Source organism: Perna viridis, chromosome 2, assembly GCF_037379345.1.
Source record: "Perna viridis isolate PV_CMFRI_1.1 ecotype Kerala chromosome 2, ASM3737934v1, whole genome shotgun sequence".
Lineage (NCBI taxonomy): Eukaryota > Metazoa > Mollusca > Bivalvia > Mytilida > Mytilidae > Perna > Perna viridis.
In genome coordinates this window covers 48,159,854-48,184,579 of record NC_142446.1, presented here as the reverse complement: position 1 = coordinate 48,184,579, position 24,726 = coordinate 48,159,854, and the positions used below count along the sequence as shown (strand labels likewise).

The window sequence follows — 24,726 nt, the reverse complement described above, 5'->3', positions numbered from 1 at the left end:
GTTAAGAAGTAAATGTATAAATTTTGTTCTTTTTCTGCAGATCGTTTAGTTTATCCGTTTCCCCGAGGGACAAGTTATATTTTTTTTCGTTTTTATGAAATTGCAACAAAGTGAAAAATTATCCATAAAAGAAAGCCTGTATTACTCATCAATCTCGAAAAAAAAAACACAACAGAAAACGCCTTGTTCTAGTTCTCAAAAGGATACTTAGATAATACGCACTCAATGTTGTTCTTGTTCTCACATTGTCACATGTGGACACAGGAGTCCTGACATTGTGATGATGTGTAGTTCTTTGGTAGCTAGAGTCTTTTCTTAAAATTTCATTTTTTGTTGAAATAATGCGTTGTCAAAACAACAAATACTTAGACAAAGTTCTATTTTTCTAATTCTTGAATTGTGGAGACTTGGGAAATTGATAAGTGCATTGGTGAAAATTGTCAGTAGACATTGTAACGTATTGTGCAAGTAGTTTTAGTGGAATTTGGTGCATCAAAAGTCGCCATTTTGTCCGTTTTTAGCATGTTCATTGATTCTATCACTATAACAATCGATTCGCGTTCAAGTTCCCGTGAGGCAGATAATTCGAGTTTCGGGTTCAAAGCATATAAGTTTGTTCGGAAGATATACATGGTTGGTCATTTTCACAGTTGATCCGTTACTGTCGTGTCTGTGGTCTACAAACGGACTTTTTTGTAGAGCAAGGATACTGTCAAATAAGCTTTTAAATAAAATAAAAAAAACATGCATCACTTAAAGAAGTTTGACGTCCTCAGTCATCACAATTTGTTTGACCGATATGAAGTTTCTATCTCACAGATGAGACAAGATATTTGTTTTTAACTTAGATTTCACATTTATCGGATTAACAACCAACCAAAAATGATACCTAGCGCATTTTAATCACTTGAAATATGACGTATACCAGTGGAAGAGCAGAACATGCTTACCTTTCCGGAGCACCTGATGTCACTCCGTTTTTTTTGTGGAAGTTCCAGTTTTCAAGGCCCAATCTCCAGTTTTGTATTCTTCTGTCAACACAGTGCGTGTAGATCGTCTGTTTCCATTTTTCACGTTTTGGACATGAACTTGGATTTTGCTGTCTTGATGCTTCAGTATGTATTTTTGTCGATATTTCAATATTATTTTTGTTGTTAATGTTTTTTATTGTTATTTTGCTTCACGCCTATCAAATATAATTTAATTTACTTTTAAAGTTAAGTACTTAAAAAGAATTAGCTATTTACGATAATCATCCAATGATCACTGTTGACATTAAGTGATCTTGGCAGTTGCATACAAGTACCAATGAGTACTAGAATTAATCTTTGGATCACACTACTCACAACCAAAGGATGTATAGTTAATTTTTCATCTGTTTGTTTTAGTCATATTCTATATTCGATTATCCCGATTTGATAAGAACATATTTAGTCGTGGTTGTAAGGACAAAAAAGAAAACATAATATGGCATTTCATCCTCGATTTTTATCAACATAATGATAACATTATCAACATGATCAACAAAATGACAATTATGATTTGTTTAGGGTAAAATTTTATAATGCCAAATTTCAAGTTGAATTTAGTCTTTAGCGTCGTTTACACCACCAGCAGTAATGGCAAAAGTGGCTTCATTTTCAGGAAGATCTGGACTGTCATAAATCTTTGCAATTCTGAGCTCGCCTCTGCCTTTGCGTAAACTAATTCTTGTTGTTGAAGCATGGGCTAGGATGTTGCCTCCAATTGGCTTCTTGGGATCTACTTGGAACGACAGAGCAGCACCTGGATCTGAAGTCATCTGGTTAGTAATAAATACTGCAACATTGTATTCCTCTGAGATTTTTTGCAGTCTTGATAACATCTGTGCAAGTTTTTGCTGTCTGTCTGCCAGTTCTCCCCTTCCACTGAAGTCTACACGAAACAGGGCCATTATTGAATCAACTATTAAAAGTTTAAATACGCCTTGTTCCTCATAAAATTTTGCTGCAACGTAATCAAGCAGTTCATGTTGATGTTCACTTGTGTATGCACGGGCATATATCACGTTGTCTAAGACTGCGTTCTGGTCTAGGTTGAATCTATCTGCTATAGTCCTCAAGCGGTCTGGGCGAAATGTGTTCTCTGTATCGATTAGTACAACTTTCCCTCCTGTATAACCATTAGCACCGGGAAGTTGAGCTGTAACGCATAAAGTATGAGACAGCTGAGTTTTCCCAGTTCTGAATTCTCCAAAGGCTTCTGTAATAGACATGCTCTCCATCCCTCCCCCTAGAAGTTTATCAAGCTCTTGGCTGCCAGTTGAGATTCTAAAGCATGTTTTCCTTTTATCAGAGTACTCTAGAGCTGTCAAGAAGCCTGGATCAGAAAGTTTGTTCGAAGCTTCTTTGATTTTCTCCATCTTTGCTTCTGATATACCTTTCACAGCGCATAATCTTTTCCTGGTGGTCATTTGTACTCCCTTTATTGTGCATATCCCAGCTTGTTTTAGCTTCTTTATGTCAGTAATGTTGATTCCGTGGTTTTGGAGTAAATCAATATCTTGAAATAAAGATTCCTCGTCATTGTCACTTACTGTTTCTTCTTCAACAACTTGATCTTCTTGTTGCATATTGCTCGTTTGACTTCTGATGTTTTCGTCTGCTAAATCAAATGTGCGCACGCATTATACATGATGATATCGGTACAGTGGCTTAGGTGTCCTTTTTAGACTTAAAGATTTCTTAATACTATCCAATATTTGAAAAAAAATATCAATGTTCTGATTTATTGTCTTTAATATGCGAAAAAATAAATCATTTGTCGGATGGGTAATAAGTATTGACTTCTGGAGTTTATTATTGAAGGGGCGAAATATTTCTGGTACGATCTTATTACAGTATTATATTGATTCTCCTTGCAGGAGGTAGAAAATTCACATAAATGAATTTGTGCTGCAGTGTCAGTAACAAAAAGTACAAATTTCTTTAATTTTAATTTGAATTTTAATGATTATGCTTGCAAGTGATGAAAGCTTGATGATGTTTCATATGGAAAACCGTATCGCGCAATCGTGCTTCTTTTGTGACCGGACAAAATGAATGTTTCATCACATTACTAGTTAGCATACATGGCCTCTTTCCCGAGCATGCTTCTAAAAGTTAAATTTAAAAATTAACGCAGCTTCCCTTGGCCCATTTGACATCTTTATCATTTTAGCTACTTTTAGCAATTATCTAATGTTTGTCTAAATGATTTGCTTATATCGAGTGATTATATTTTATTATTTTATGCTAAAATACTGTACTGCCACTACTGGTCAGTGCTTGTCGCAAATCTGCTCACCAAAATGTAATTCCTCAATGATCATTGTTTTGTGATAGCTTATTTTGAGAGCAAAGTATCTGTTTTGTGATAGCTCATTTTGAGAGCAAAGTATCCACAATCTGTAAGATGTTTAGTCCTAAAATTTGGGAATGATCTTATTTCACGGTAGAGGAAAAAAGTCTGTTGGTGAGAAATAATGGCTGGCAAGAACTACTCCTTTACCAGAGGCATAAATGTACTTTATATCCAGTCCAGGACCATAAGATGATTTAAGAGTTTGAGTTAGATTATATTTACAATGAGTTTTGGAAAACCCCAAATTCATCAACATTGAATTTGGTAACTTTGAACTATTTCAATTCTTTGCATTTTTCAATAAAATTTGTCATTCTCTGTTCTCTGACAACTTTCAATGGATAGGGCATGTGATTTTCTGAAATTCTACATGTGGAAACCAAAATCTATCTACGGAATAATACTAACTAGGATTTAAACACAAGCACCTATGAAAATCCAATAGAAATTCATACATCTCTGAGTCAAAGTAAACTAATTGGTAACTGTAGCATAACTTATTTGTATGGCGTACAGATTTTGAAATATTTAAGAATTGATGTTTGCACTCAACTCTCTGGAAAAAATGAAAGAGAAACAAAAAAGTAGCTATTACCAAATTTCATAATGAATTTGGAGTTTTTCAGAACTGTAATGGAATATGCTATTTCTAGAACACTGTCTATCAGTTGTCTACCAGTTGTTATAATGCAAATTGCTAGTTATCAACTTTTTTGGAGCTTTTTTACATTTACAATGTATTCTTGAGGTGTATCCATTTAAGCTGAATAGTATCAATTCATATTCTGTAAATTGTAATTACAAATTTCTGGTGTTACTAGATGAACAATTCACACTCTTTATACCTTTAGTTTGTAATATGAAATGGGCTGTGGCTCAATATTATAATTATTTGAACTGTTCTGATCGTAGAAATTGAATATAAAACATATGATTGAGGAAATTTTTTTTTTTTTTTAAATTTCCCAGTGTTATGATTTTTTTTAATGTTTATTAATATTTACTCAAGTTGTTCCCACCCTCATACATGAACTTAGCTACGCCAAAGCACTGTGCATGTAACACATAATTTATATTCATATACAGATGAAATATGATCACAAAGTGTAACTAACAAATGTACATGTAAATGTGTGTTAATCTTACCCAATATCACAATTAAAAGCAGACTTTGCTTGGTTTTGATTGTTCCCCATATCAGCATACAAAAATGTACATGACATATGTTTTTTTTTCTTTTCATGTAGTTTTGCCTACATGTATACTTACCCAAGAAATACCACGTACAGATAACCACACATTAAAGAAAAAAGTCATTTGGAACCATTTACCCTAACATACATCTAAAGAAAAACCTTTATCCTGCTTTTTAGGGTATTAGACATGTGAATCAGTTAAATTCGTTTTTTTTACTCGTGTCTTTGGAGAAAGAGCTCAGTTAAGTATATGTAAAAAGAAATTATAAGGATGGTGGTGTGTAAATTGAAAGTCAGGACAAGCTGAAAACAAATACAAGTATTCTGATACTTTTTTCTTACCCAACTCAGAATATATTCCGAATTTATAATACTAATAGGTGACACAATTTCCGCTTTTTTCATATTTTTGAAATTCGCTATTTTTCTGAAGTACGAGCAGTTGTCTGTCAATTTGTGTTGTTTCATTGAAGTATTTGAGGATCTGTTCTGACAACACAGAGTCACTGCCTGAACATGTGTAAGTATCATTATAATATTGACATAGATTATGTAGGTCTGGCACACTGTCTGCAGGATTCACTTTACTGTACCCTATATTTTGTTTCAGTGTTCTACATGTAGCTAGAAGATAAAAAAGTCAAGCATTCAAACTTAAAAAGGGCACTTTAGGATGTAAATATTTTTTCTTTATAAGGGCTATATTGTACATCAACCTCAGTATTTTAAGGTTGCTTTATGTGTACAATGTAGAATGTAATGTTTTATTTGTCAAAAAAGTAAATCCTGTCCTGATTGCTTTCTTTATTTCTTAAGAAAAATGAGTAAACTAAGTCAAAAACCTGTTACATAGGAACAAAGACAATTGTCTGCTAGGCTGATTAATTTATACAATGTATAAGTAATATGTTTTATCTTCAAATTTCATAATTGCCTGTTTTCCTGCATTTCAGTTTTAAAATGGGAGTTGATTTTTTCTGTTGAATAAGAGAGAAAGTGTGAAAACATTTGATTTTGGAGGATGCGGTTCAGAATATCTAGAATCAATTTGGATTGGAAATAATAGTTTAAGAAGACAATGGTAGTGTTAATCATAATGAAACTTTATCATACTTAAGCAAGGAACATCATACGATGTAGATTAATATTGAAAGTGGTAAGTTATTACAGTTAATAAATTTTGGGGGATGTCAGGAGGCACTTTTTATTTGACCCCACCATGCATTCAATTATTTTCTTTCATTGTTAAGGCTAACTATCTTAAATAAAAACCACCCATCAAATCTTAATAGTGGTGTCTACCGACCTTTGCTAATAATTTAATTTCAGAAGTAACACATTTTTTGATGAATTAAAAATTTTATCAATCACCTTATAGACCAAATTTCTGTATTGCGACTGACATCATCAACCTTTTTTAATTATTTAATTGGTAAATTTTGATACTTTAGCTAATTGTAAGGGAATAACTGTTATATTTTTTCAGTGTATTTGTAATACTAAATATACCTCAATGCCAGTGTACACTCTTGACAAAAGTGTGCACCACCTGATTGATTATTTCTTCATTGACAGAGAAAATGTCATTCCTCAAATAGAGTTAAATAATGCATTATGTTGTTTTGTTAATGCTTCATTGTTCAATAACACTTAAGTACACATTTAACCCCTATAAAGTTCTTAATTATTTTCAAGGTCAATACATGTACATGTTTTTTACAGCATTAACTATACATAAGGCTCCATTCTATACACTATACACTATATTTAACTGTTTTTTAGACTTTGCTGAAGTAAATGGGTGTTCCAGTTGAGAAGAGCAGTATATTTGAAGATGGTGTTGATAAAGTTGTAATAATAATTAAAATAAAATAATAATCCAACCATTTATGCATACATCTACATGTATTTGATAGCTGATAGTCTTTTGATTACTGGAAGTACACTTGTAGATGTGATTGAAATGGTTGCTGAGTAGCAGTATAAAGTACCATGTCTAAAGATAGAGATTCACAAGAGATCTACAACTATTCTGCAAGATTGTTGATTAAAGACCAGTGTGTGTATGATGTCAAACTCATGTGTATACGGAAAATTGTGATTTATATTTTTTGCAGATACTCTTATAGTTTTGAAACATGTCTTAATGATGGCAGATTTCTTGATACCTGTATTCCTGCATAAAGATACTGTGGCACATAGTCTTTGTGTCTTCATGGTGACGGTTTGTGTGAAGAAATAGCTCAGAGTGATTGATTTGAGTAAATGATGTTGTCAGTATTAGCAATAAAGTATTAAATGAGATTCATCTTCAATGGTTAGCATATTTAACACATTTATGTTTTTTTAATGTATGCTTGTTTATTTCTAATGCCTACTGAAAATAATTTCTTAATTCTCTTTCTTACTTAATTGTATTTTTGAGGATAAAAACAAAAAGTGTCTCCCTCGCCACCTTTTCTGGTCAATAAAAAAAAATTTAAATGTTTCTCTCTCTCATTGGTTTTAATGAAAAATGATCTGAGAACCATGAAATTAACTTTAATTGCCTAAGCAAAGGTTTGGATGTTGTCAAATATTGCATTTAGACTCAGTCGGGAGGTAAGTCCTGTGAATGATGATGTTTTATAATCCTTTGAGAATTTATGATGACATTATTTACTTTTCTTCATTTTTTCTAACTAATCTTTACCGTAAACGTTTATTTTAATTTAGAAAAATTTAAATGTTGGATGATTTGGAATGTTATAACTTGTCACCCACCTTGACGAAATAAACCTATGGGATCTGAGATTGGTTTCTGAATTTAAGAATTTGCTATGTTTGTTAATGTTTTAGTTATATTTTTTTGTAGATTTTCAAGACCTATCTCAAGAAGGATGATTCTAGTACCAGCAACTGTTTGATGATTTATATCTGAATTGTGCATGTTTTGAACATTAGAAAATGGACTCTTTCCTTCTTGGACAAGCTGTCCAGAAAAATGGCCCTATTTTAATCAGGAACTTGAAAGAAGAGAACCAAGACTTCCCTGAAAATGTTGTTCATTATTTGTCAAAGTACAGAGAAAAGCCACCACAGTTCGAGTAAGTTTCTGTTTTGGTAACCTTGAATTTAAATACGGGGACTCCATGGTTACTAAACCTCAGTGTTTTGGTTTTTTTTCCTCAGGTTTTAAAAAAACTCAGTTACCTTCAACAAGTCATAGACTACAACATATTGTTGATCTTGACTCGATAGATTGAAGTTGATTTTAAAATGGTAACAGCTAAATCTAAGATATCCTAAGAAGGTGTCAGAGCCAAATGAAAAATTACATTTCAGACATCAACAAATACAGTACAATAAGATGGTAGCCACAGGGGAAAATATTATCGGTCGCCCACTCGCCAATGCCAACTGGAAATGTGCCATGGCGACCATTTTTTCTATTTTAGTAGCCCATCTGGCGAATTGCAAAAAAAAATTATTGTAAACAAAAGTTGCAGTTGGATGGATTTGTCCGGAATTTGACCGATCCAATTCTAAAATTATAGTTAAAGTGGTTGAATTTTTTACCATTACTTTTTTTCTTAACTCCTCGCTCCTCAATTCTTGGAAGAGTTGTTGTTCTTTATTTCTAGTGATATCCAACAAAAATTTTTAGGGCCACCTGGTGGATAGAACTACTTTGATTCGCGTATGACTACAAATCCGGCAAATTTTTCAAGATGAAATTCTCATTTCTGCATCCGAGTTATTAATAAGTGTAGTGGAAATCTTCCGATTAGTTCCGATTGGGTTGGGGTTTTATCTGGTTACCATTTGATTGGAAACGTAGTGTCCCTAGTTAATTTTATCTGCAACCAGTTCTAATAATACGGAATCATTATAACTGATGTCAGTTTCTTATTTAGAATTGCTTATTAGTTTCCGCATCCGTTATTTCGTAAAATGAGGAATTTTATTTCTGATGTAATTTTGTCAGAAAAAGTCTGGGCTACCAACTTTTTTTCTGAGCTAATTGATTTTATAGTTTAGTAGCCCAGGTGCCTACTGGCCTCAAAAAGTTAATCTTGACCCCTGTAACCATTGAAATATTTGTAACATACATTTTCGTGTTTATCATGATTATAACTGCAATTCTTTACATTCAATTTTTTCATGGCATGATTTACATTGAAGTGATTTGATTTCTCTCATATTTTTCAGGGATCTTATTTTAAGAGAACAGATTTGCAGCTTTGCATCAAAAAAAGCAGATTTTTTGTTTGTCACCCCACCAGAGAAAACTGAAAAGGACAGAAAACCACCTGATTATGAAGGTACCAATTTTAGTAATGAATGATTTTATCTGTTTTGAAACTTAGCTCTCTCTAAAAAGTGTGATATTAAATGGAAAGATAATGCAAATTTTATGTGGTTTATTTCAGATACATTTGCTAAGATGCCACCATTAGAAACATTCATGGGAATTCCAGAGGCTGAATGCAGGAGGAATTTCTTTAATGTAAGTAAATAATTCTGTCTGGACATATAAGAATTTGGTGTAATTGCTTTATAAAAAATTAGTTTAGTATAAAAAGTGTGAAATGAAAAAATACCTAAGTAGTTCTGTTTAAGATTGATTTTAAAAAGCGAAAAATATGGCATGTTTCTCATTGGGCACTGCCAAATGCAATGGCAGTAAAAGCTCCATGGCTAAAGCTTTAACTACTAAAATGTTCAATTTCTAATGGTTGAGAGACAGTTTATTTACTGAAATTTCTAAAATATATTTTCATCACTTTCATTTTTAATAAAAATAAACTTGTTACGATACATGTAAATTGAAAGATGTTTAAAACCAAATGAATAAACTGGAAGTTCTTTTACATCTGTTTCTATGTTATATCAACCTGTTGAGACCAGACAACTCACTTAACATGACAAATCCTTTGTATTTGCGAGAAATAAATATCTTAAAAAGCCATCAGTCTGAAAGGATTTTGATTTAGACAGCTTAACTTCAGTAACTGTAGAAAAAAAGCTCAGCTATTATAACCAGTACATGCAGATTTAATTTGTGCATTATGAAAAAGTTATGAAATTATAACTGAAATGATCAATCTATATTTATTTTGTCAATAATGACTTTAAATCTTAATAGTACATTTTAAGGATAGTTTGTACATTGTTTATTTTCTGTGACAGAGTATAGAAAAACACGATGTTGTCATTGGTGTTGTCAATACAGTGTTAGATAGTGGACTGGTCATAACACTTCTCTGCTTAGATGATACAAAGTCTAGAGATATTGATCAACTCAGGATTTCAGTAAGTTTTAGTGTTATATTATTATTTTAACTCCATTTTGATTTCTCCTTGAAATTCAATAATAGAAATTACAAAAGTACTAATTATCTTTCAAAAATGTCCATTTTAGGACTCACCACGGTTAACAACTATTAGAAAGGAAGCCTTTTTTTTGCTGACTGGCATAAATTATACATGAAATAAATGTTCTTAGCAGCTTCATACAATTAAGGATGATTACATCCTATAAAAAAAGTCAATTTTGTGTAATATAGACACTACTGTTTGTCTATTTTTTTTTCACAACATCAGATCAGTTATCATGTATATGTTGATTTTTAATTTTAAGGCATTTTGTCCAGTAAAAGAATTACCTAAGCTATTTCCAAATCAGGATGCTATTGAAGGTTTTCAAGTCAGAGATAAAGTTAGGGGTAAGCATAGTTTTTATTGAATATTTCAAACATGTAAAGCTGACAAATGTTTTAATATGGCTTTTATTTGAAAAAAAAAGAAAACATGACAAATTTGATCAACTAAATATCTAAAGCCTACATTGTGTAACCAGTGATCGAGATATCATGTTTCTAAAGCATATCATGGGAACAACAGTTACAAGTTCAGATTCATGTATTTTCCTCTGTAAGGCTTATTTTAATACTTCAAACACGTTCCTAAAATAGACTCTGATAGTACACTTTCGAATCATAATTTTGAGATCTAATGGAAGTTTCCATTTTACTGGTTTCCACAAGCTTCAAGTGTATATATTGATGCTTTACAAAGACCAGACAAATTTAGAGGACCCATAATTATTGTCAGATAAGTAGTGGAAACCCATAGAGCTTTGATGTATTTTAGTTAGGTTACTCATACATAAATTGTAACTGCACCAAGTTTACATTCAGCAGAATAGAGGCTATGCTTGTACTGTTTCCTGCATTGTAAGATCCTCATGATGATTTGTTAATATTTCAAGCAAGGTTTTATTACTATTTTGTGTGGGATATAGTGTTTTGAAAGATTGAGTACTGGTAAAGGCTTTCATTTGACGGTTTGGTAATTAACACTTTATTTGAAATGCTTATGAGTCAGTAAATTGATGTATTGATTGATAATTTTCCAGCTATTGTTTTGAATGTGAATCCAGAAACAGAGAAGTTGATTGTATCTATGGTAGAAAGATCACTTCCAGATGATAAGGCAGATGTTAAACTGGTCAGTTTCTACGTTTATGGCTTGTACGACTACACGTCTGGGCATTATTGTTCGAAATGTTATTCTTTGGATAAATATTATTCCTCTGCATATTTTATACAGATTAAACTGGACTGATCCAGTAGAAAACTTTTGTCCAGTTGATAAATCTTGAAACAAGCTGGTCGTGCAGGCAGTTTTTTCTAATCGAACAGGTGACACGATTACGATTTAAATCAAAGTGAAAGACCAAATCAGTGTATAATTTTCAATTTTTGTTTGGTCTTCATTGCACTTGAAGTGTACTGTTTATGTATTGGTTATTCTTAAAAAAAAAGAAAGAGCAGCTTTCTAATATTTGTTTTAAATATTCACATGTTTTGTTCATTTTAGTGGAAAATCTCATGGAATATGTTACGCAACCAATGTTTGGGTTTTTAAAGAATAACATGAAATTATCTTTTTATAACATGGAAATTATTGTATCTTTTTATGACATGAAAATTATTATATCTTTTTATAACATGGAAATGATCATATCTTTTTATAACATGGTTTTATTACTACTGCAACAAATAAGAGAACTAACTTCACTGCAAATTTACATATTTTTTTTTTGATTTACAGGCTTTAATAAATGAAGATGATTTTCCTGTGCAATTTAGGTAAGCTTGACATTATCTTTTATTATCTTTTTTCTTTATAAGACTTAATCCAACAGTTACTGCTTGGCTCACTTTATCAGACATTTTTTTAAGACGAGGTATGTAAAACATAATTTAAAATGTAGCAGTACATAGTTGACACTGCGTGGTTAAAAAATTACATCATGACTACAAGTGATGTCAGTTCTGCTAACAAATATAAATATAGCATTAACATGATTAAAAGAATTACAATATTTATAATCAGAATCCATCTGTTACACATTTAAATTTAAGAGATATATTGTTTACTGCCAGATTTAATAAAAGAGACATTTCTTCTTCGAATAGCAGCAATACTCAAAAGCTAAAATTAGTTTCCTATATATGTTTTAATAAGTGTTGAAATTTCTACCTGCATTCAGACGGCACATCAGGAAGAGTCATATCAAAGACTATAAAATTGATAGTCATTTCTTCCCTGCCAAACGTATAGTGGTAACTGAATAGCTCATAGTCTGTGTAATGTGCCTAAGTGGGATGACTTGCTCGTCTGCGGGGTGTTCTTTCTCTTAGTGTGGTGTGACTAATGCAGTTCATGGTCTGTTGGATTGATAGGATATTAAACTACAATCAATCAATCAATTAATAGAAAAGAGATATCTTCCTGTCTATGTTTTAATCTTGTATTTTTTTTACAATTCCCTTTAGGAGGAAGTTACATATTCGTGGACTAACTTTTGATGAATTGCTTCATTCAATACTTGGATTTAATAATTCTGGCAATATAGAGTACTTATTAGATATGCTTGATCAGGAGGAAAACTTGTCATTAATGAGAGGATTACATGGGTATGTTTCAATATTATTACATTATGCAATAAAATGAAGTTTCAATTTATAAATGAAAATATTTCAGTATTCATGATATATAAAGTGTATGAAGCAACAAACAACGTTTCAATATTCAGGATGTATATTGTATGGAGCAACAAACTGCAAGGACTGTTGGGTTATTATATCAGCATTTAAGAATACTATTCAAAGAGTTGAGCAATTATTTTTCCTTCAGAAAATTTTAACAAATGTACAGGTAATTCAAAGTTTAAACAAGAAGTCCATTTATTTTATTTGTTAAAAATAATATCTATCAAAAAGTACATCAGATATTTTAATATGTATTATTAAGGTTTTCATTGTGTGTAGAAATACTTTCAAGGTTACCAGCACTTCTCTTGATCTAGAGGATGACATTGCACCTGAATTCTTACTGAAAGAATTCTTGATAGGCTTAAATTGTTCATGATTTCTACCAAAACAAATCCAGATTAGCATCACAACAATGGGCTCAATGGGCAGAGTTTTTTTAATTGAACATCACTGAAAAAAAGTGTTAAAATATAAGACTTTTCTAAATTGATTTTCATACATGTACTTATACTGAAAAGGTAAAAACAAAAGTTGAAGTATAATTTCTTACCTTTCTTTGTTTTAAAGAATTTTCTTTTTGAAGATTTTTTATAATGTGAATTTTGGACATAGCTTTTGCTATTTAAATCTTTTAGTATGAAAAAAAATTCCTGTGTTTCTGCTAACCCTGCTGACCCCTTTTTTTTGTGCATAATCTGATGTTTTTTTTGCCATTTTTATAAGCAGTAATAAAGTCTGAATGTGTCTCCAAAACAAACCAGTCAATAACTTTTTGGAAAAAACATTAAAAGTTTTGCATACCTACCGACCATATTTTTATGGAGCACATAAGCGAAACACAGGATGTGTTTTCTTTGCCTAATAAAGGAAAAAAAATGTAAATCTATGACAGTGTTCATCTTTAATCTTGTAAAATTGGAGATCAGTCAAGTTAGTTGAAAATGTACCTCGGTGTATTCAAAAGGCTGTAGAAATTTTATTTGATGGTAATGGTACCAGGGTAATGTGTTCACCTAATGTGCTGGAGGTTGTGGCATCCATCCTTGGCCAAGTCTTACCAAAAATTTCAAAATTGGTCACTACTTCTTCGCTTAGCAAGGTATTTAGGGAGTAGTGATGATTGGTTGGTTCAGAGTCAGAATAACGTGTTTTAGTGGGGTGACATGCCTACCTGTGGGCAGTTGCTTCTCTCTGAGCTAGCACAATAAGCTCAGCTGTCAGACAAAGCAGGGTCTGATCAGTTGGTTCTCATCCTGAAATGTATGGAATATCTTCCATAGGACGTTAATTCATTATCAATCAATAGATGTTGTACCATATTATCATTTGTTATTCTTATATATTAAATGCCTTACTTAATATACTGAAATGAAAGGTATTAATTACATGTAGTTGTTTATAATAGTTCTGTTTTTTATAAGTTTTATCATTTAGTCCAGGGAATCTTTAATGAACAATCTTATTATAGTCCTTGAAAGTTTCATGACAAAATTTTAGGGTACATTTTTCTTTCCATTTTTAGATTGAAAATCCCAGAAAAGGAAACAGCTGAAAGTTTGAGACGATATCAGTCTCAGAAAATGGCACATTCAAGGTATGTTATTTATTTTTGTTTCAGTGAAGTTTTATGTTCTTACATTATTCAAGTACTGTGGAACCTGTGTAAACCAAACAAGACAAAACTTCTGGCGAAAAAAAAAACATATCTAACAAACCTACCTATTTTTTAATGCCCACCCTAGACATGGCCATTTTTGGCTCAATCGCCATTAAAGTCTACACTGTTTTTTTTTTTTTAAATAAAAAAATTTTCCTACATCCTACCTTCCTACCCTTATTTTTTTATGTTGGTAGCAGGAAGTGAGACTATTATTTTTTTTGCCTAATACCTGCTTCAAGTTTTCTATTGGTTTAGATATGTTACACTGTACCTGTATATTGTAACAAAATAGACCAAGAAATGCTTTCTCAAAAAAGATTGGTTTATAAGTACATCTTATTAAGCTCTATGTGTATGCATATACAGTAAAACCAAGTCAAATTCAAAGGGACCAGGCAAAATTGTTTGAGTTATCCAAGGTTCAAGTAATCAGAGGCTGAGTGTAACCCAGAAAAAGTTTGGTCGATGATTGTTTCTGCTTTTACATCATTTGCTACACTTGTACATGTTTATGTACTTCCTCCATGACTTCTTTGTAGTTTGTTTGAGTATTGTAACTTTTAGTGTCAGGATTTCTTTTAAGTAGCTTTGCCAACGTAGAAAAGTATTCTGGAAAAATGATATTCACATTAAAAATGTAAATTGCCCAAAAGTACAATTAAACATAAAAAGGTTTCAGGCCATTTAAATACCTTTTGACCATCAGGCCATTTAAATACCTTTTGACCAACATTATTTCTTTTCAGTGTTGCTCAAGGAATCAGCCACTTTAAAGCTGGAAGGCAGCCAGAGGCCATTCAGTGTTTTAATAAAGCCTTGGATATTGACAAATCTAATGTAGAAGCTTTAGTAGCACGAGGAGCTCTGTAAGTAGACATATAACTTTTTATTTAAATAAACCATTTTGGTTTGGGATACATTGTTCAGGGTATGTTTATAAATCTGAATATTTTTATAACACTACAGTGGCTTTCATTTGATAAGTACAAACAAATTTTAATTCAAAATCCTTTATTTCAGATATGCTAACAATGAAAGCTTCAACAGGGCTATAGATGATTTTGAAGATGCAATAAAGATAAATTCATCTCATGCTAATGCTAGAAAATATCTTCATGACACTCTCCTGGCTTTTGGAAAGTCGTAAGTACACAGATATGATTTTTGGCAAAATTTCACAGGTGAAAATCGGTTTATAGTATGTAAATGTCTGATGGGCTAGCGGGCGTGGAAATTATTTTCATAGTACTTTTCTAGCAACGACTAATCACAGCCTCTTGATATTTGGTATCCAGCATCAGGTATGGATCCCATATTGTTGGATCCGATTTCAGGGCTGTCCGACAAATACTACCTGTTCAAAAAATTTTTTGCCATTTCTGTCTTTGATCCATTTTTATCCACTTTAAAAAGGAAGTACACTTTTTTCATACAGGATCTTTCCATTAAAACTAGTTGTCATAGAGTATTCAACATTCCCATTTGACTTACATCGCTTTGTCAGCTGAGTAAAATTGTGCTTGATGAAATGGCTATCATACAGTAATAACATAGGAATCAGTAACCTTAGAAGAGACAGTATTCAAATGAGTGGCATGAATAAGCAATGGGGGGAAAAAAACTCTAAATGAGTAACATATGCACCCCTATCAACTTCGACAGTGGCTTTTTCAAGAGATAGATTTTCAGTCATATTATAAATTATTCAAGTTAACTTAGAGAAAATTCATGTTGGCAGGCCTTTCATTAAGAGGCGGTACCAGGTACTTTTACCCTTTTTAAACTACTGAAAGGTACCTCCAGAATTTAAAAATTTCATATATTTTTATTAAACAAAATGATGAAAAGTACCTTCTACAAAACCAAAGTTACCTGCATTGCAAAAAAATAATGAAACCCCTGTGTTGGCATAATCTTCACCTACATGTAAGGTTCATTGTTACAATAAGTAAATTCAAATACTTTTTTCCCCTGGTATACTAGATAATTGATAAATTTCTCATAATTTCCAGGAAAGAAGACATAGAAAAATATGAAGAAGCTGAAGAGCTTTACATTAAAGCCATATCCTTAGATACAGCATCAGTAGAGGCTAGAGAAGCCTTGAGGTTCCTACATTATAGAAGGGTAAGCTTATCAATATTGCTCAAGGCTGCATTCAAATTTCTATCTGTAATTATACTGCCTTTAAATCTACTGCCTTATTGATTTTAAATGGTAAGAGAGTTCATTTTTCTCTTCATGGCCAGTTGATGCCATGCTTTTCACTGCCCCATTTGTGCTGTACTTGATAAAATCACGGTTGTGAAATATAAATGTGCTACCCCATTTTGCATAGGGATATTCCTATTTCATGCAATAAGAAAAATAAATACCTTTTTTGTCCTGAGGTATGTTAAAGGGGAAACTGGGACATCCAGTATTGTATGTAGTAACTCATTTGGTTAGCAGTAAAGTACCTGAAAGCAAATATAAATAAACATGTTTGGTTATTAGAGTAGGCAATTAATATACAAACTTTCACTTTTAGGTTTGCTATAAACATGGATGGATTCACATTTCTAATTTCTTTACATTATTTTGGTCATGGAAGGATTGGAACGAACCAATTGAATTTATTTGAAACTTTGCACAGTTGTTTAATGCCATAAAATGCAGGTTAAGTTGCCATCCCTCCTTTTCACGATTATGTGGCAGGGTATCTTTTATTGTTCTATTAATACCCTAATTTTAATTTTAGCATAATAAACAACCAGATGTTAAAAGAGTTTCTAGTCCAAGAGAAGAAAGAAGAAGTAGGTCACCAAATGGTTTTGAACAGACAGCAAAAACTTTGAAGAAGCTAATCAAGGGAGAGGATAAAAGGCACAGGTGAACATCTTCAATGATGAATAAAATTATTGGTAAAAACAAGAGAGCAGAAGAAATCATAATAGTTGTTCATTAGGATGTTGCATTAGAAATGATGAAAAAAAAATGAGAAGGAAAAGGAGTTTCAGGTGATAATTTTAAAATACAAAATCATACTTATGCAACTTATTTCCAGTTTCACTTACACTTTTCTGTATTCCCCTTGTTTACCTATAAATTCAAAAGAATGCTTTCATTGCATCCTTTCTGTCTTCAGCTGGGAAAATGAAGCCATGTTTGGTATGAATCTATTATAGGTTTAGTTCATGTTGTTTTCTGCCAGTTCCTGATTCTTTTTAATATGACTGCAAAAAATTTGCGGTTGTATGATGGTATGGTACTGTTGTTCATGTCATCCATGGACACTTGGTATAAGAGTAACAACTTAAGTATTAGTTTTTTGATAATTTAATAACAAGGTTCCAAGACCAGTTTTTTTATAATTTAATAACAAGGTTCCAAACCACAAAACAAAGGTTGGTATTTAAGGGTTATGGCCTTAATTGTTTGGAATTAGGAGCTGAAAAAGGGCCAAAACAAATATTTCATAGAATTTAACTATATGTCTCCAGTATAAGAATATGGATGTTTATGATATTGTTCCACAATATTTTATCCCTTTCAGGTCGTACTTAGCTTAATTTTGGAATTAGACATAAAACCCTTAAGGTACGTGGGGTCAAAAAGCTTGGATTGATGTAAGAGATTCTGACTGAAACTATTTATTAATTAAGGACCAAAAAGATTCTGTTAAAATTCTTATCTAATTGCAATCATATTCAAAGCTGTATCAAGTTTGAATGATGTGTTCATACTTGCCCAACCTCTTCAGGGTTCAACTTCTGTGGTGGTATCAAGCTGTGCCCAGCAATGCTTTTATTGCAGTATTGTCATGTTTTCTGTGGTAGAACAATTTATACCAAATATTGCCAGCCCTACCTTTTAGAAGCTATTGATACATGTCATTACATTTGATAAATTTTCAATTTTCTTACTCTCAGATGTGATAATAAAGTGGAAGTGGAAGAAGCCATTTTGACATTTGTTCTGCTTGTTGAGAGGTTTGAATATCATGATCTAATAGAGGTTACTGTCATGTTTTAACACGTTTTTATTATTTCAGGAAAAGAAGAAGAAGAAGGTCAGATGACAAGTCGTCTTCTTCTAGTGGTTCAAGTAGCAGTCATCATAGAAAACGTCGATCAAGGTCAAGAGGAGGTCACAGAAACAAGAGTCCACCACCAAATGAAAGGCGGAGACAAAAATCACCTGAAACTGAGGAAGAACATCATGAATATGGTGTTGATCTACAGTCTTCATTTTTGTCTGGAGCAGGAGCATCATTTTCTGATTTATTTAAATCATCAACACAAGAAACAGAGAAAAGTCAGAGTTCGAAGGAAGTTCAACAGATTCCTGTGGTAGGAACTCAGCCTTTAGCCAATCCATACATATACCCTCCTCCTGCTGATTGGTATGGTGTACCACCTCCTCCTCATCCTGATCAGGCTCACATGTATGGATATTATTACGGGCATGGTCCATATCCTGGGGTACCACCTCCTTTTCACCCAACTGGTGAATATCCACCAGTTGAACATCAACAGAGAAGTAGTAGAGATGACAGGAACAGGGATCATAGAAGCAGAAGCAGAGAATACCGAAGTAGAAGTCCTGAGAATCTTAAAAGCAGGGATTGTTATAATCACTACAGTAGAAGTAGGAGTAGAAGTTACGATAGAGAACACACCAAGAAACGCACTACACAAAGAAGTAGGTCAGGAAGTTATGATGACAGAAGGGGAGACAGAAGACATAGTTTTGATGAAAGTCAAAAAGATCCACAGCAAAGGTCTAGTTATGGGAATGTTCAGAAATATAGAAGGATAAGTAGAAGTCCAAGTTATGAAAAAAGTGCCAAAATAAGGAGAGAACAAAGTGCTGAATTTCATAGAGGTAGAAGTCCAGGATTCAAAAGTCAAGATTCAAAAGAATACAGAAAAAAATTAAGCCATGAGAGAAGTGAAGGTCCTGATTTTAGGGGTAGAACTTCTTGTGATCACAGAAGAAGTAGGAGCCCAGGCTATGATAGAAAACAAAGTCACAGTGGAGAAAGTAAAAGTCCAAATTACATGGGAAGAAGTAAAAGCCCGGACTACAGAGACCAAAGTAATAGCCCTGACTACAGAGCTAGAAAAAAGAGTCCAGGCTACAGACAGACTGCAAGATCTAATGACGTGCAGATGTATGACAAAGCTTCTGCTTATGGTTTCGAAGATGCACAAGTAGAAGAGAGAAAAATGGAGAGTAGAGGTCGTAGATCATGGAGTGAAAGTTCGTTCAACTCTGAGGCATCTGGACAGAATTTTCCTGAGATGAATTTAAGAGAGCCAGAGGGCAATAGCAGAAGCCAGAGTCCTCAAGTAAGAAGACAATCACTGGAGAAAATCCCAAGAAGAGAAAGTAAGGAAGGATCATTGAGACAATCAATTGAGAAAGATCTCGTGCACTCAAAAAGAAAAACTAGCGTTGATGCAGATGAGCCAAGTGTTACACCTGTGAAAGGTAATGGGGTTAAGAAAGGAAAAATAAAATCTGAGAAAAAGAAGAAGACAGGTGCCGGTGAAGAAAAACAAAAGACAAAAAAGAAAAAGAAAGAAGGAGCTGAGAATAAAAAGAAGTTGAAGAAAAATATTGCAAATGAAACCAACAGTGCAGATGATCCTCAGATAGAAATCAGAATAATAAAAGCAGAACCTCTGAAAAATGAAGAGAACATATCATTTACATCTGATCAGACAACTGAAGATATTCGTAGGGTTGTTCCTAAGGAAGAAATGTATGATGACGTGACTGATTTGTCAGATAGTGAAACTGTTAAACGTAAGGAAAAAAAGAGGGATGATTCAATGGATGAGTTTTTGAAATCAAAATGGGACAACGAAATTAGTCCTAGGGACTCACCTGTTGTAAGGTATAGAGGATCAGAGCCTGGATACTCTTACAAAGGATCAGAATCTAAATCCAGAAGAAGTAATTCAAGGGAATTTGAAGGCATAAGAATTCACATTACTAATGACAAGTTTGGTAAAACAGAACAAAAAGACTCTAATGTGGGTGTTGTTGGAATGTTCCATGTAAATGAGCAGTTGGACAACCCTAATGTTAAAGGTAACTTGAAAAAAGAAATGTCATCAGATAGAAAACCATCTGGGAGTGAAAAAGGACTTCCTGATTTGGTAAAAAGCATTAAAGCAAAAACTGAGCAGGAGCAATATAGAGGGAAAAGATACCATGACGAGCAAGATCGAGGGTATAAATCTAAACATGAGCAATATCATGGCTTCAAGCCTAAACATGAGTCTTACCATGCATATAAATCATCACAGAGTCGGGATAGAGGATTTAGACCAGATCATGCACATGGCAGAAGTTTTAAACCAGAACTTGCACATGGAAGAAGTTACAAACCTAAAATCGAACAAAGTAAGGTATACAGGTCTGAGATGAAGAAACCTTACAGAAAAAGAACTCCGCCAGGAAGAGGACGTTCACGGTCAAAATCCAAGACAAGAGGACGACCACAACGCCGCTCAAGGTCTCGTCATCGTTCTCGCTCAGTACACAGATCGAGATCCAGGCATCGATCAAAATCGAGACATAGATCTCACTCAAAGCACCGTTCCAAGTCAAGGGAAAATTCTCCTTCAGAATCAAAATCCCCTTCTAAGAAGGAACCCTTCCATCAGAGATCAAATTTTAAAAGTGTTAGAGGTATAAGAGGTCGAGGTGGATTCAGCAAGACTAGACCAGTAATTACAGGAAGGAATAAATTCACAGATTCTAGGTCACCATCAGTGTCCCCTGGTAGAAAAGTTGAGGGTCTTCACTCCACAACCAAATACTACCATCGTGGAGGGCTTGCACGGGGTAGGGGTGGATGGCAACCTAGAGGAGCAAGAGGCGGTCATAGATCTCATAGGTCTAGGTCTAGGTCATACAGCAGGTCAAGGTCCCGAAGTAGGCATCGATCGCGGGATCGTAGGACAAGGTCGCCCGGACAGAAACAAGAAAGGAATAAAGTCACTGACAATGTGCAATCTAAAAAATCTAACCAAGATGAAAAAGACGAAAATTCAAAACTTAAAGAAATGGAAAATTTTTATAAACAATTGAAAGAAAAGAAAAAGGAACAAGAAGAAAAAATTAAGAAATGACCAAATGAAATTGTAGATCTTGTAGTACGATTTTTTTTTTGTGATTGTTTTTTTTTACAGAAATATTGTCAGTCATATAAAATACCAAAAAGCTGTTTATTTAATAAGGATTCCACCCAAGTTTATTGTGTCTGGCCTGGGAGTCGAGACTTTAAAGTTATTGCTTTTCTGGCGTCGGAGTCAAGGTTAAGATGTTCTGATAGACATGTCATTAATGTGCTAGGTAAATCATATTTGGTATACTGTCATATCTGTCTCAAGCAGTCATGGTCAATCGACCTTAAAATTATTTGTAAAGATTTCTGATTATAGAAGAGATAAGATAAACAACAACTGCTAGGTCAATCATATTTGGTATGCATTTGTATTACCATCACTACATCACAGTCCAGTACCTATGTCATGCATGTGTCACACAGTCACGTGGTTTATTTCTATTAAGTCACTTCAGGATGAACAACAACTGTTATGTATTTAGTGTATACACGGACTGTAAATTACATATACAATACACTCCCTAGAGTATAGTAGCATTTATAATTGCATCTTGACACTGACATATCTCAGTAATAACAGTGTATTTTAGCATGATACCCCGATAAAATATTCGAATGAATTGACTACCGTAACATAAAACAAGTTCTTGCTACATACGAAATTTAAATTGTCAGTTCCTTAACGCACATCTCCCTCTTGTGTGTAATCACAGGATCTTCCTCCCACTTTCATATCCTTATAAAGTTTTGATAAAATTAGGAGTACATTTATTGGATTTATCCTTTGTTGGGTGAATAGTAATATGCTCCATTTTATTTTTTAAAAACGAGTTTAAGCGACGCACCCCAAATCAAAGATCGCCCTATAAAATCTGGCTGCAAACATTGATAGTATGAGCAAGACCATGCGGTGTAACCGTATCCCTTCAAGGTCGAGCGGACTACAGATTAAGGTGGAACAATGGTGAAGATTTTTAACTTCCATTTTAAATGAGGTTTTTGCTTCAGCTGGATTTTCTCAATGTAAAATATTTTCATCCGAATTAAACGTTCTACTAATTTAAACCAAGTTCTTTGTGAGTAGGTTTTTTTACGTTTTTGTTGACGGTATCAATGTTATCTACATCACAAAAATTACAGCCCTGTACAACAGAAAAGCTCAAACTTCGCCAATTCCACAATTCTAATTCCGCGCATAATTTGTTCAAACAATCGCTGTATTAAAAATAAATCTAGTCCATGTATATGCAATGCTATAAGAAAGGTTTGTTTCACCTTGAATGACATTATTATTAAGATTCTGAGAAATTTTAACGAACTAGTCATATAATGATTTGTATTATGCGTCCCTGGTAAAACATAATCTTAATGGTATGGTTTATGAAGGGCACTAACTTGTAAAGTGATTCTACGGTTTCTTAAGGAAATTTATCTAAATACGAGAAGGGACGATTTTCAGTTGTAAAATTTAGACTATTGAAACCATGCTTATGGCTTTAGAAGCAGGGACATCCAATTTGCGTCCGATGTCCTTACTAAAAGCAAGGCAGCATACATAATTTAAAAGTTTAAGGGACACTGTGGTAATGCCACAGACTCCTTCCATATTGCATCGATACACTGCTGCTTCTTTCGTCTAACCCGGACGTGACATTTTATCGACAACTCGGCGGGTGTTGGCAGGTGACGCTAACCCTACCGGTGCACCTTGCCAATGCTCCTAGTGTAAATTAGTGGAATCCGAGTTGCTCATTTACTTTTGTTTCTTGAACTTTATATGCAGTTTTTTGTTTTTTGTTTTTATGTTCTTTTCATTTTCCCTGTCCAATTATAGTTCGAATCCTGGTTCCCTTGATTTTCCCTCCTTTTACTATTTCTAAGAATCCAGACAGGTCCGATAGAAACAATGATTCACTGAAATAATATAGCACAATTTGTTCTAGCTCTCAAAGGGCCATGTGAGCTATTGTCATCACTTGGCATCCGTCGTCGTCGTCAATAATTTTTCATAACTAATTCAGTGACACTACTTTACCAATTGGAACCAAACATGATATGAATGTTCCTTGTGTTATTCTGTATAGAACTGTGATTTTTTTTATTTGCAGTCAAATTCTAATGGATAAAATTTTTGCTTCGAGTTTTGATCCGTCGAAACACATGGCCGCCTTTACTAAAATAGAAAAAAGGATCAGACAGCAGTTTTTCGCATATATCTCTAAACCATTAGGTCTAGCCAAAATCTGACAGGGTATAAGTGATCTGTATGATGAGCTCTATCTGTGGTTAAATTTTCGTGTAATTGTATGAATTGAGCGTTTTTGTTTTGTTTTTTTTTTTTGTGCAATTTTTTATGTTATTATCTTAAAGATAAAACATGACCACTTTTAGAAAAAGTAAAACGTAGCTTATCACGCAAGGTGAGCGATTCAGGCTCTTTATAGCCTCTAGTTAATGTTATTACTCTGAAAACTCATTCCCTCAGAAACTACTGGAATGTTTCAAATGAAAGTTGATATGATTGTTCCTTCGGTTATCCTGCTTAAAATGAATAACGTGACAGTTTGTTATCGGTCAAAAACATTGCCACGTTTAAGAAACTTGAGCAGAGGGGTCGTACAGCAGTTTTTGGCATATACTTCCCTAACCTTTAGGTTTAGCCAAATTCCTACTGGGTAAAAGTGTTCGGCATGAAGGGATCTTTCTGTAGTCAAAGACATCGATTAGTTAAAAACTTTATCGTTAAACGCAATGAGAGTAACTATTCCTGGTGCACATGCCATAACCCCTACATTGTGTTGGATTGGGGACGCCAGAGTATGAAAACGTAAGGTAAGAAGAAAAGGGAGCAAAAATTTTACATTATAAGATGACATCGGTTAGCATTGCTCTTTCTGTAATGTGGATGTGAGAAACACCTAGTCTCTGGTCATCGCGGTTACGAAGTCAACCGATTTTTGAGCATATCGTACTACTACTTACTCTTAAGCTCACCGTTCTTAGCCGATTGGCGAACTGTTGCTTTACATTCGTATTCATCTTTATTTTTATGTTACTTGAGTATATAGGGTCAACTCTTTCGCTGTACCTGTGTATTGTGATGTTTTTTTGTGCCAGCTGCAGCCTGCCCTGTGGTATGAGAGTGTCCTCGTCGTTCATTGAAGACCAATGGATTGCCTTGGACTGACATTTTCATCCCGATGGGGTTGTTGCCTCTTTAATTGACATATTTACCATACCCATTCTTGTTATATTCTAAAATGTCAAGTATTTTTTTTTTCGGAAAAAGAATACATTTATTTTGCTAGTAGTGTATAAATG

The 24,726-nt window shown here is 33.5% G+C and overlaps 2 protein-coding genes across 4 annotated transcripts; one reads left to right on the top strand and one right to left on the bottom strand.

Annotated features, from left to right (window-relative positions):
- Positions 1–1,468: 1,468 nt before the first annotated feature.
- Positions 1,469–2,652, bottom strand: LOC148625481 (meiotic recombination protein DMC1 homolog). Its single transcript, XM_088569058.1, has one exon. It carries the CDS (start codon positions 2,609–2,611, stop codon positions 1,586–1,588), a length of 1,026 nt encoding a protein of 341 aa, XP_088425184.1. The 5' UTR covers positions 2,612–2,652; the 3' UTR covers positions 1,469–1,585.
- A 233-nt stretch (positions 2,653–2,885) lies between these two features.
- Positions 2,886–21,503, top strand: LOC148625480 (uncharacterized). Of its 3 annotated transcripts, none has more exons than XM_088569055.1 (15): positions 2,886–2,954; positions 7,432–7,663; positions 8,769–8,881; positions 8,990–9,066; positions 9,750–9,872; positions 10,201–10,285; positions 10,978–11,069; positions 11,676–11,713; positions 12,404–12,544; positions 14,145–14,216; positions 15,029–15,148; positions 15,303–15,425; positions 16,295–16,409; positions 17,023–17,153; positions 18,316–21,503. In XM_088569055.1, the coding sequence occupies exons 2-15, from the start codon at positions 7,524–7,526 to the stop codon at positions 21,407–21,409; spliced, it is 4,464 nt and encodes a 1,487-aa protein (XP_088425181.1). In that variant the 5' UTR covers positions 2,886–2,954; positions 7,432–7,523; the 3' UTR covers positions 21,410–21,503. The 3 variants fall into 3 exon arrangements, with proteins under 3 accessions (XP_088425181.1, XP_088425183.1, XP_088425182.1); XM_088569057.1 differs by having other exon boundaries at positions 2,923–2,940; XM_088569056.1 differs by lacking the exon at positions 2,886–2,954 and adding an exon at positions 6,530–6,894.
- Positions 21,504–24,726: the final 3,223 nt, after the last annotated feature.

Excerpts from the sequence above, each read along its gene's own strand:
- LOC148625481 (XM_088569058.1), bottom strand. The coding sequence starts at position 2,611 with ATGCAACAAGAAGATCAAGTTGTTGAAGAAGAAACAGTAAGTGACAAT.
- LOC148625480 (XM_088569055.1), top strand. The coding sequence starts at position 7,524 with ATGGACTCTTTCCTTCTTGGACAAGCTGTCCAGAAAAATGGCCCTATT. Across the intron at positions 7,664-8,768 it reads GAAAAGCCACCACAGTTCGA|GGATCTTATTTTAAGAGAAC; the intron begins GTAAGTTTCTGT and ends CATATTTTTCAG. Across the intron at positions 9,873-10,200 it reads TTGATCAACTCAGGATTTCA|GCATTTTGTCCAGTAAAAGA; the intron begins GTAAGTTTTAGT and ends TTTAATTTTAAG.